General features: G+C 33.8%; 1 protein-coding gene across 1 annotated transcript in view; it reads left to right on the top strand.

Annotated features, from left to right (window-relative positions):
* Positions 1 to 10,902: 10,902 nt before the first annotated feature.
* The window catches only part of ADGRV1 (adhesion G protein-coupled receptor V1), a gene marked incomplete at its 5' end in the record, with an annotated part of 585,014 nt that continues 582,621 nt past the window's right edge, over positions 10,903 to 13,295 (top strand). The window contains 2 exon segments of the mRNA XM_079143469.1: positions 10,903 to 11,008; positions 11,011 to 11,084. Of these exon segments, the coding sequence (XP_078999595.1) occupies positions 10,903 to 11,008; positions 11,011 to 11,084 (180 nt within the window).

Genomic DNA, 13,295 nt, shown 5'->3' with positions numbered 1-13,295 from the left:
TCCTTTGTGAATGAATGGAGCAATTTGATTTAGCAGATGCTTAGGGAACCCAGACAAAAAAGGCTTATAGACTAGGAAATAAGCCATGCTGATGTAAAATTTTAAAGTTAGCATTTTCTTTTTGATTAGTTCATTTCATGAACTTCTATTGTCATTTCTTCGTATTTGTCAAAAATACCTCTAGGCTTAATTCTATAACGTTTTTGATAATCATAACTAAAATATGACTTATTTCTTCCTTTCTTTTTTAAAGATATTTTATTTTCTAATAATTTTTATTTATTTATTTTTTACAGACTGCATTTTGATTCATTGTACACAAATGAGGTATATCATTTAATTTCTGTGTTTGTGCACGATGTAGATTCATACCATTCGTGTAATCATACATGTTCCTGGGGTAATGATGTCTATCTTATGCCACAATTTTCATACCCCTCTTTCTCTCGTTCCCTCTATATAATCTAAAGTTCCTCCATTCTTCTCTCACCCCCACTCTCTTCCCCCATTATATATCATCATTCACTTATCAGGGAAAACCATCAACCTTTGGTTTTTTGGGAATGGTTTATTTCACTTAGCATGATATTCTCCAGTTCCATGCATTTATTTGCAAATGCCATAATATTATTCATTCTTTATGACTGAATAATATTCCATTGTGTATATATACCACAGTTTCTTTTATCTGTTTATCTGTTTAAGGGTATCTAGGTTGGTTACACAATCTATCTATTGTGAATTGAGACTGCTATAAACATTGATGTGGTTGCATTACTATAGCATGCTACTTTTAAGTCCTTTAGGTATAACCGAGGAGTGGGATAACTGGGATCAAAAGGTGGGTCCATTCCAAGTTTTCTTAGGATTCTCCACACTGCTTTCCAGAGAGGCTGCACCAATTTGCAACTCCACCAAGCAATGTAAAAGTTTGCCTTTTGCCCCACATCCACGCCAACATCTATTATTGTTTGTGTTCTTGATAAGTAGCCATTCTAATTGGAGTAAGATGAAATCTTAGTTGTTTTAACTTGAAGTTTGAGTAAAAATATATTGAGTTTCTTACCTTGATGCTTTAGACAGTACCAACGGTTTAGCTTTTTGTAAATATAACAAGTGTGTTCATTTGCCAACTGGTGTTATGTCACCAACATATTTGAGAAACATCATTGCCTCTAATCAATGAATGCCCTTATTTTGATGTTCCATTAAATGATCTATAAATTAGTTATTTGTGCTATTTTGTAAGATAAATACATGTATGTGTATATGTTCATGTATATATGTAGATGCATATATGTGTAGTTATGTGTGTATGTGTTTATGTGTGTATGTGTGTGTGTGTGTGTGTGTGTGTTGTATAAAACACTTTTTCCTCCAGAAAAGAATGTCAGTTGTGTGGTTTTAAACTACATATTTATCTTTGCATTTTATTGTTTTGTAAACTAAAAGCAGCATACTAAGAATCATTTTATTTAGATTAGTCTGCCTGTCAATACTTGAGAAAATTGGTCGGTCTAACTTCATTTTTCTTTTACTCAATATAATACTAACCAAAAATGGAATTTTTTGTGTCCTTTCTCTGTATATGATTTTCAAAGCAAATGTGAGAGATTTAAGAAAAGACATTTTGCCTTTGCCTTTTGAAATGTATATTGTTGATTTAAAAGTATGAAAGTATGTTGGCATCAGTACCAGTCCTGTCCACTTGTGGAAATTAATTTAAATCACACATTTCTATTGGTGGCATTATTTCGACATTACAAAGTCTGACCGAGTGCTCTACAGAGTGGGAGATATACGATGTTTCATTAAGCTTAACTTAAATCCCTATGGCTTTGATAGTCCTGTAATGGTTCCATATTCCTATGACCCTCAGGTGAACACTGTGTGGATTGATAAGTTTTATTTTGAAAAAACAGAATGTGCAAGGTGTTGAGGTTTTTTATCTAATAGTATTCCTATAGAGCTCAGTTTGTTGGAGGGATGAATTAACAAATAAAAATTTATTGTGCAGCTCCTGTGGTTTTGGGGAAAATACTGGGAAGCATACAGACCTTCAGAGTTCTACAGGTGTATTAGGAAGTAAAAGCCTGGCACACCGAAGATGATGATGAAGAAGCAGCATGTTTGTAATCAAGTTCTGAGCTTAGAGAGGGTAGCAGTAGAGCTTCAGAAAGATGCAGCATGAAGAGGACTTGAGAAATCCAGTATATCTTCTTGGGAGGGGAGGAAAATTCAGCTGAATTTTAAGACTTCTTGAGCTTGCGAGATGAGGAAGGGAGGGTGTTCTAGATGAGACGTGTTGAAGTTACTTTGGTGACATTTTATTAACTAACAGGGACATTGTATGTTATACATGTATCACATTACACATAAAGGTGCATCCATTAGTTACAATTGAATTTCCAGATCATCTTCTGAGAAAGGGAGTGGGCAATTAGAAGTGTGGGTCAGTGGAACAGAGGCAGGAGATGTGGACAGTTTTCTGTCAATTTGGCTTTAAAAAGGCAAGGTAGTTGGATATGGGTGATGAGGAGGAAAAGCAGGTGGAGTTGCTGGCGATGGTAGTGGTGAGGGGGCAAGGAACAGAGGTTGTGATTTCTGTTTGGACATTCTGTAAAGTGTGTGCATGACATTTATGTGATATCCAGTGGCAAGTGGTTATAGTGATTTGGAGTTCGAGGGAGAGAGCCATAGATTATTCATGAGATTGCAAGAAATTATAAGATAAAGAATTCAGGAAGAACCCGGTAGAATAGTAATAACTGGGGGATGAAAAAAATCTCAAGCAGTCAGTACAGGAGATTGATTGAAAGGGATGAAGGAGGAGGATGAAGTTGCCACGTTTTGGTGATCTTCATCCCTTTTTACTTTATTACCTGATACTATTAACAGTCTTTCTTAATTTGGAAAGTTTCTATCTTAATTGCTTTTATTGTTTTTGTTTATTTAGTTGGGAGAGTGTGATGTTGGTGAACATACAACCCCCAATCCCACCCATAAGTCCCAGATTTGGGGAAATTCGAAACATTTCTTTACTGGTTACTCCAGCCATTGCAAATGGAGAAATTGGCTTTATTAGCAATATTCCAATCATTTTGCATGAACCAGAAGATTCTGGTGCTGAAGTGGTAAGTGAGCTCTTTCTTATTTGATGGAGTCTGATGTGTTTGAGGCAATTTACAGAATATTTTTTTAAAATTAGGGTTAGTATTTTGAGTTAATAGATCTTGAAAAGCTTCATCATTTACGTTGGACCTTTGATACATTTGACATAAGTAACTGATAAGGGTGTGGATTTTCCATCGTTTTTGCTATATTTAATAGAATGCAATTGGAATTATTTGCTCATGGTGAGAGTAGTATATTTAGATTAAATTGCTTCCAGATAGAGCCGTGACATTTGACGTAATCATAGCCGAGCATAAATCTGCTTTTTAATGGCCAAGTTATGGCCCATAGCTGATCTTGCCCTATTCCATCTCTGAGTATGTCACTTACTCACCATGAGTTAGGCTGAAGTGGCAACCTTGGGTCCTATGTTTGATGCTGGAGATGGTGATGATAAAGTTGTGAAATCTGAAACTTAGGAATTTTTAATCCTATGTGTATATGTAAATTCTCTCTCTCTCTCTCTCTCTCTCACACATACACAACACACACAGACACACACACACACACACACACACACACACACACACCACACATATATAAAAGCATGTTCACATATAGAGCACCTCTCCACCACCAGCTGAATTTTTCCCAAACCTCCATCCATCTTGGGGCAGCTCTGTCCTGCCTTGCCAGTCCCAAAACTACTATCTGAGACCCTCTCCAAGTACTCACACATAAATTTGATTTTAATTGGTTAGATTAAGATCAGGAATGAGGAGAGTTGTTTTTGTTATCAAAGTTTAATGTCAAAATGTGTGATATTTCCTTTGTTTATATATTACATGCTCTAAATGGGCAGAGAGCTTCAGTTTCATGATGGTTTTGATTTTCCATTTTTAAAAAATATACTGTTTACTTCTAGAGACTAAAAAGCATTTAGTTTATTCTTTTTTAAAAAAAATTTTAGTTGTAGAGGGGCACAGTACCTTTATTTAGTTTTTTGTATGTGGTGCTGAGGATCAAACCCAGTACCTCATATGTGCAAGGCAAGTGCTCTACCCCTGTGCTACAACCCCAGCCCTTAGCTTATTCTTAAAGAGTGGATAGCTTTTATTTATTTATTATAAAACTGTAAACTTACCATTTCAAGGTTTTTCCCCTGAGAGAAGTGAGTTTTGGGCACCTTGGAACTGCATTCTTACCCTCTTAGGAAATAGCAGAAGTAGGAGTCTCCCTTTGCTGTGCCTTGTATACAACCCCAGCAATACTCACTCCCTCAGGGGATACAGGGGCCAACCCTGGTACCGTTTTTTGCTTCCCTCAGAACCTAGCTGGCTTTGGTTTTGATCATTGCTAGTCAAAGTAGTAGAATGGTTAGTGGTGAAGGTATTTTTTTTTTTTTTCTAAGATGAGATATATTAAAAGGTAGAAGAAAAAAACTATAATATCACCCTTAGGAATGTAAAAAGAATAGCACAGTTACCATGAAATATTAATTTATATTTTTGAAAAGGCTTCATCATGATCTGTAGTGAATCTTATTATATAATCAAAGAGTACTGCATTTGAACAAAACTACAAAATAGAATTGTTTTCAGATTATTATAATAGCATTCAATTATTTTGCTCATACTAGTGTTCTAGATGCTTAAATGATCTCTCAGCCTTACCAAAAACTTGCAGAACTGAGATTCATTAGCTTCATTTCACATGAAGAAATCGAGATCAGAAAGCTTAAGTAATTTTCCCCAGGAGTCATGATATGAGTGTCTGATTTTATTTTTATGGTATTTATTGTGTTGGTTAGAAACATTTTATTCTGTCCCCTATCACTTTAGGATGCATTTTATATGACATAATTTCCCAAGTTTTTTGTTTGTTTGTTTGGTACTGGGGATTGAATGCAGAGGTGCTTAATCACTCAGCCCTTTTTATATTTTATTTAGAATCAGGGTCTCACTAAGTTGCTTAGGGCCTTGCTAAATTCCTGAGGCTGGCTTTGAACTCATGATCCTCCTACCTCAACCTTGGGAGCTGCTGGGATTATAGGCATGCACCACTCTGTCTGAATTAATTCCCAATTTTAGTCACAAAAGTTTATTTTTCAGTTTATATTTTGAGATTCATAAAGCCTCTGATGAAAATTTATTCTTTAGCAAGATTATTCTTTTTTCATGATTATTTGTATTTTAAAATATTTTTCATTTATTTAGATAATTCCCAGGTCAGATACATTTTTGGTCAGGGGCAATTTTCTAGATAAACTTGATTAGCAAAACTGAAGAAAATACCCAAAATTAGTCATGTTTAAAAAGAAGACTTCTTCAATTGTTTTTAATGTCACTTAATGATTTACTTCTCTATAAAATACATATTAACCTAATAATATGTACATTAACTGACTTCAGAGCTGATATATTTTGTGATCATATATTGTAGCAGAAATTGTTCTTCATCTTTTTAAATTTTTTTTTAATAAGGTATACATTCCCTTACATCGGGATGGAACTGATGGCCAGGCCACCGTCTATTGGAGTTTGAAACCCTCCGGCTTTAATTCAGAAGCAGTGACTGTGGATGATATAGGTCCCTTTAATGGTTCTGTTGTGTTTTTATCTGGGCAAAGTGACACAACAATCAACATTACTGTCAAAGGTGATGACATACCGGAAATGAATGAAACTCTAACACTTTCTCTAGACAGGTAATAACCCATTTAGGTAATTTTTTTCTCCATATGAAGTAAAAAAAAAAAAAAAAATCAAGTAAGTCCTGTTATGTTGGCCTTTTGTCTTTCCGTTACTTTTTCATGGCTTCTGGTTAAACTGTGGGGTATAATATCTTCCAGCGAACTTTTACCCTGCTATTTTTTGTGAGGAAGAATTATGTAGAAGTAGCAGATGAATTTGAAGCAAAACCAATATGTTGCTATATTTTTAAAAAGAATAGGCTACAACACCTCTAAAATGTTAGGTTGAGCAAATAGCTCTGGTGGCTTCCTATCCAACAGGGGAAAGGGGTAGAGCTTTTGTGAGTGAGTAAAAGAAAACATTAATCCTCATTCTTTTTTACATGGAATTTAAACATTAACACTTATTTTCTAGAGAATTAAAAATTACACAAATTTAAGAGGTAAATTTTCAGTCATTATAATAAGTTACTTAGCATTTCTCCGAGGGCACTTTATATTAAGAAAATATTACAAAATCTAAGAGAATTTTTCTTTCAGTTATTCAGAAAATCTTTTCTAAAAGTGAAAAAATACCGTGCTTAAGTGATGTTAATGATTTTTAACAATCAAACCTAAGTTATCTTCTATAAGTCTCTTTATATCAATATGCTATAGATTAGAGAAATTTATGGTGACCTAACCACACTGTACAATTCATGTTTAGAAACAGTAAAATTCATAGGTAAACTATATTTTGTACTATATTCTTCAGGAATAAAGAAGTGAAGAACTATTTTACATAATCCTTTGACCTTTTTCTATTTTATTATCAGCACCCCGCAGATTTTTCTTTGAAGGTGTTTTGTCTAAATACATTTTATATACCTGTTGAGTATTTTTCTATTTTTTTTTTTTTTTTTTTTTTAGTTTGTGAAAGAAAAATATAAGCTACAGAGAATAAATCTATGGTATGGAATGGCCACTGTTCATTTTGTTTGCTTTCAGAACCACATTACACTTCCTTACTTCCTTTCTTCCATAAAAAGTAAAACTGCAAAATACTGAGAAACCAAAACCCAAATACAACACACACATATACACACACAGTGTTTTAGTCAGCTTTTTCACTGCTGTGACTAAAAGACCCAACCAGAACAACTTTAGAGGAGGAAGAGGTTAATTGGGGGCTCACGATTTCAGAGGTCTCAGTCCATAGACAGTAGACTCCATTCCTCTGGGCTGAAGAAGATGAGGCAGAACATCATGGCAGAAGAGTGTAGTGGAAGGAGAAAAATGTGGAGTAGGCGCTCAATATACAGTCCTTACACTAAGCTGTAAGTTGCTCTTCTGAAAGCAATCAATTTGCATTTTAAGAGCTACTCTAATATACTCCAGGTTTTAATTCTAAATTTTCCTTTGCTCACAGAATTAGGTGACTTGTTGGTAGACTGAATCTGATTATTAGGACTCAAGACCTGTAACTTTGTACCTGTGTGTTATCAAGACAATCAAAACTTTATAGTATAATTCAGAAAATAAAGAAGAAAGTAATGTAAATCTCATGTCATCTTAACACAGTGAGAGATCTACTAAGGGATGAGAGATTGATTTGCAGGGACAGTTTTAACTTCCTCTGAATCATATCCAATGAAAGTCAGAGGTTGAGAACATAGATGGTAGTTGGAAATGAGAGGATTTGAGGATTGGAATAGCATGCCAGTACAGAGAGGAGGAATTGTCATTGATACTGAAGTTATTCTTTCACAATTGTGACAGAATGAATTACACACATTATGATCTTCAAACATATGTTTGAAGTTCACTTTACAGAGAAATTGAAAATAAGTGGTCTGATGTGGCATGTAAATTTTTTATTAAATCTAATAAGAGAAAAAGTGACCTGAAATGTTAGTAATATTAGTAATGGTGCCAATTACTTATGCTTAATCTTCTGAGTTTAATAAACTGTAAAGGAAGCTCTAAAACTAGATTTTTAGTATGACAGAGGAAAGTGTACTTAGTTACTATAAAAAAAAGACTATTCAGCTTTTGTGTAATTATGCCTGTCTTCTAATGGAAATGTCATTTTGAAAGCTTTTTTTCATCCTTTAATTTCTGTTGAATGCCAACCTTGCCCCAACAACCTTTCTTGCAGCTTGAAAAGATGAAAAAGCCAAGGAGTTGGAATTATCAATGATGTCACACCATTTGAGGCATTTCCAATCATGCTTGTTTGTTCATTTTGCATAATCTCAAGCTCATTGATGTGAACCAATTTAAAATGAATTTAACTGACCTAAACACAAGATCTTGGAGCTCTAATTGCCTGGGAAATTGTAAGACTGAAGCATTTGAGTTCATTGGTCCTGACATTAAAAGATGCTGTTAAATATTTAAAATAGTCAAGAGGAATAGTAGTGTCATTTAAATACATGTAACTTTATCAGAATAACAAGGTGCACAATTTTAGGAGTCTCTTAATTCTGATTTTGTGGCAATTTTGTTATTTTGCATTAGTTTAAAGTATGTGAATGCCTTGGGAAAATGTAGCATTAATAATCTAACAGATTATTCAAGATGGAGATGTGTGATTTGTAGGAATAAAATGTAAGAGGCAAGTGTAGTGGGGTGTCTGGGTAAGGAGTCTGCATGTTAACTAACAGGACACATTAAACTGTCTGAGCCCTAGTTACTTTACTTTTTTTTCTTTCTTTCTTTCTTTCTTTTTTTTTTTTTTTTTTTGGTACTGGGGATTGAACCAAGGGTGCTTAACCACACATTCCAAGCCCTTTTTATTTAGAGACAAGGTCTTGCTAACTAGCTTAGGGCCTCACTAAATGCTGAGGCTGGCCTTACCTTGATCTCATGATCCTCCTACCTCAACCTCCTGAGCTACTGGGATTACAGTGCGTGTGTTTAGCCTTAGTTTTCAAGCTATAAAATGGGATTAATGATATTCTAATCTTCACAGAGATGTGAAGGGATTAAATGCATAATGTTGTATAAAGTACCCAAACAGTACTATATAAGCTTTTGATGTCTTTATTACTTTCTATGGGTCATTATGGTATTTCTTTAGGGTGTATGGAATCAAAATGCAATTTCAGAATAGGTAGAAAAACATGAGGAACTTTGTAGTAAGTTCACACCTCTACTATTGATGAATTATTAACTGTGGCCTTCATATGTCCACTTGAGGACATATTCCTCATACTATCGCCCATACTCTAGGACAGACAATGTTTTTCCAAGTGTATCCTAAGGATCAGTTGCATCAGAATGAACAGGATATTATTAAAAAGACTCATGGCCCCAGACTAAACCCACTGGATCAGAATTTCTGATACTGGGAATTGGCATTTTCACAAATGCCTGAGTTGATTCTTATGCAGTACAAATTTTGAGCACAGTTCTCAGTTTTTTGTGATTCCCTCTTTTATGCTGTAATCTCACTTTAATGTCTTCTCAATTCCCTCAAGTTCTTTTATATCTCTTTATGCCAGGATTTGAGATTTTCTTTCAGAATCACAGTAAACTAAAGTCATTCTTTCTCTTTTACACCCAAGGCCTAAGTTGTTACCTTCTCATCTCTCTATTTTGTATTCTTTCCATTACCCCCAGGACATTTCTTTCCCACTACTTGTCATAAGTGGGGTGTGAAATCATTCTGGCTTTGGAATAAAGATCTTCCCTCCTTGACATTTGATTTAGCTCAGAGCTGCTTCCACCTTTGGGAAGCATGGGAAAGCATTTCTCACTTATGATTTGCTTTTTTCCCTGACTTTTCTTCCATTGTTTTTTTCTATTTTCTTTCTTTCCATTCTGGTTCCTAGATTAAAAGTCAGGAAAGAATGGTGAAGTCAGCTGTTGAAGATACCTCACTTAGCCTAATGACAGACTTGCTTAGAGAGAAGGAACAGCTGCAAAAACATGTCCTTGTCCTCCAGAATCTCTCTCCCTATTGGCCTGTGTCCCTTTCTTGGACTCCATGTGAACTCCGTACTCTATGGATGTTGCCATTGGTAGCATGTGAGACATCACGGAGCCATCTTACACTGCTTCCTTTGAGTATACTTACTGAGAAAATTGCATCGGAACCCTAAAATATATCAAGAACTGGTGTATATGGTGATTCCTAAATAAAAAGCCATGTGTGGTCAGATGGAAATACCACATGTGTGACATTTTATTACCTCTTGGCCAAGATAAAGATCAATAGGAGGCATTTTGGCTCATAGCATACATAAGCAACACTCCTTTAAATGCATGAACTTGTTATGTTCGAGTGACTGATCACATAGATCCATTGGAATCTTAATGATCCGTGAGATAAATCGCTCACATTTTTAGAGGTACATCTACATTACAAAACAACATTGGTTTCAAGAGGCCACTGCAGTGTTGTGCTTTTGAAAACAGAGCTGAAAGTAAGAACAATATTGATGACTCATAAATGCCTATATTGTAGTAAGAGGAGAGCAGTAGGAGTTATGGAAAAGAAGGAAATACACACTTTACCAAATTTACTTATTTAAAGCAATGTGGCTATTTTTTAAGAAGTAGCATTGGTATTTTAGTTAATGAAATAGAAGGAATTTAAATCCTGGAAATTTAGCTCTTTGAAAGGGTTAATGGTTCCTAGAAATAACTAAATTTAAAAAAATCAAGATAAATTAGCTAACAAGTAGACATCAACCAAGAAATCAATTTATAGCTAAAACTTCAGCCTCAGCTTTGTTAGTGTTGATTGGTATTTTACAGTTTTATCTGGAGAAAGATGGACTTACTTTTCTGTGTCTCTGCTTAGGTTTTTCTGAGACTAAAGTGTGAGTGTCAGTAAGTTTTGTAATAAATTAAATTTGATAAAGTTTACCTTATAAATACCATCTTGGTATAGAAAAAAATTAATTACAAATATTAGAAGGAGAGCCATAAGAAGAGATTTTTAACTTACTCAGTCATCACAAGTTCAAGTTGGATGGCTTAATGTTTGATGTATTTATATCTTAGTTGTTGATGAACTCTCCTTTTATACTTATATCTATAGATGCAAAATATAATGACAATATATTAACTATGTTATGTGACTAATCTTTTTTGTTTATTCCTATAGGATGCCCTCTGCATCTACAGTAGTAAATCTTCTTTCAGCTTTATTCATCCCTTTTGTATTTGGAGAAACAGAAATAAGGTTTGCTGGACAAACAGAATTTGTTGTTAATGAACAAGTACTACAGTTATTCGTCTTGTCATTGAAAGAATAGGAGAGCCAGCAAATGTTACTGCAATTATATCGGTGAGAAATTATTATAGTTCTATTCTTTTTGAAATATATATGAAATTTCTAGTTGTAATGTTGCTATGTCTAGTTGAAATGTTGCTATGAGTTTTTTTTTTGGGGGGTTGTGATTTTTTAAATTGGAGCTTTATACTTTCACAGAATAATTGGGTTCCTCCTGACATACTTGTACATGTATGACATTCGATTTCAGTTTGGCATCCCCCGCTTTTCCCTTCCTTTTTCCTCCCATCCTCCCTCCCCTTATTATGAAATTTTGAGTACTAGTCTTATTATGCTAAATGATTTGCAGATAATACTGTTCTACTTATGTCTCTTTCAGGCTCATAGAGTGCTCCCGTATAGCCATGTGCATTTGATAATAGCATTTTCAGGATAAAGACTAATGATTTAAAGTGTTTGTATCTTTATTTTAAAACAAGAACATTTTATTTTGCATAATTTGAATCATAACATCTTTGCTTAGACATATTGTCTGTTGTAGCATGGCTTAGAGAAAATGTATGGAATATTTAAATGAGAAAAGTTGCAATTAAAAATTCCCAAGTTCTGTTAGCGATTTCTTCTTGTGGGATAAAACTAAGTATATTAACTTAAATAAAAGTTTATTAGAATTTGTTAAATTCTTGATCTACCTGCACACAGTTTAATTTTTGGGTGGACTGTGTGCCATTGTATGAGTGTTTAATCAAAAAGTAATGTCACAGGACCACTAAAGGTCTCTGTATATTTAAGGCTCAAAGTACTAGAAAATTTTATTTGCAAGGGCAAATTTTAAACAGTAGGTTAAATTATCATATTATGAAATATTGCAAAAAAGAAGAAAAACTATTTATGAAATTACCCAATCTCATAATTTTGTACATTGCTCTTAGTTTTCACTTACTACATGATATATGTATATACTTACTGAGTTTATTCTTAGTTCAAGTATACATTGTATTTGTTATTCTTTTTAAAAATTTTTTTTAGATGTTGATGGACCTTTATTTTATTCATTTATTTTTATGTGGTGCTGAGAATCGAACCCAGTGCCTCACACAGCTAGGCAAGTGCTCTACCAGTGAGCTACAACCCTAGCCCTTGATAATCTTTTAAATATAATTTTGATAGTAACATAATGATTTTTCCAGGTTGCTCCATTATTTTCATTTTCTCGAGGGTGTCATTGCATCCTGATCATTCCTTAACTGTTTTTCATCGAGGTTGCTTCTAGGTTTTCCTGGTATGAATATCATTCTGATGAAACTGTTTATATACATGCCTTTTTTTCCATATTATGGATTATTAAGTTATCTTCATAGGTTGGATAACTGTATTTTTGTTTGTTTCACTGGCTCTTGATAACACTGGTACTGTGCCATTTTTCTCTAGTAAGATTTGAGTGCAAGTTTTCCAACATTCTTGACAACTATTTTGATTTCTCAAGTACTTAAAACAATTTATTTTTATAAATTAGAACTAGAAATTGACTAAAATTTTTCTATACATGTTCTTCATTTTGATTTGTATTAAGTTATATTATTTTTCCTTATTCATTTTAAGGCTCTTCATGAAAGAGCTCATTGGATTTGCTCAATGAATTTCTCTTTTGTAATTTTGTAATTATTACTCTCCTAGACTCTTAGCAATGCTGATTTTACAGAATAAGATCTTGAAAAGTTAAGGAAAATTTATAGTGACCAAGAAATTTGGAATGCTAAACAAATTGCTTCTTTATTGGAGTTGCTGTGGGATAATATAAATTCAACTTCAGACTGAAAGTTTTGAAAACAGCAGTTTCTTTGAAACTAATTGGGAAAGAACTGATTTCCCTGGCAGTTTTTGGCAGTCTACTTCCATCTCTTTGTGAATTTTACCTGTAATTCAGCTTCTTGTTAGGTTTGGTGTAGGCCACTTCAGATCAATGTAGAGGCAGAGAAAAACATTCACAGCATTACTTTCCTATGTCATTGTTAATTTTCTATGTCATTATTTCTTTTTCTTCCACAATGTAAAGAAATGTTTTTGTATAGAATCATTTGTTTTTTATTATCTTTTTTCTGAAGTTTTTTTAACCAGTTTTTAAATATTTATGTTTCCTATTTTTGTACATCCTGTTATAAATGTCAGTGCCATTTGATTTATGCTTTTTCTCTTGAGTGCTTCAGTTAGCATCAGTTTTGCTTGTCCTAGCTGTTAAGTATGAATGACTTATATTTTGCATTT

Source organism: Sciurus vulgaris (genome assembly GCF_902686455.1).
Source record: "Sciurus vulgaris genome assembly, chromosome: 6".
Lineage (NCBI taxonomy): Eukaryota > Metazoa > Chordata > Mammalia > Rodentia > Sciuridae > Sciurus > Sciurus vulgaris.
The sequence above is the reverse complement of the archived record's forward strand: the minus strand, read 5'-3'. Positions and strand labels throughout refer to the sequence as shown.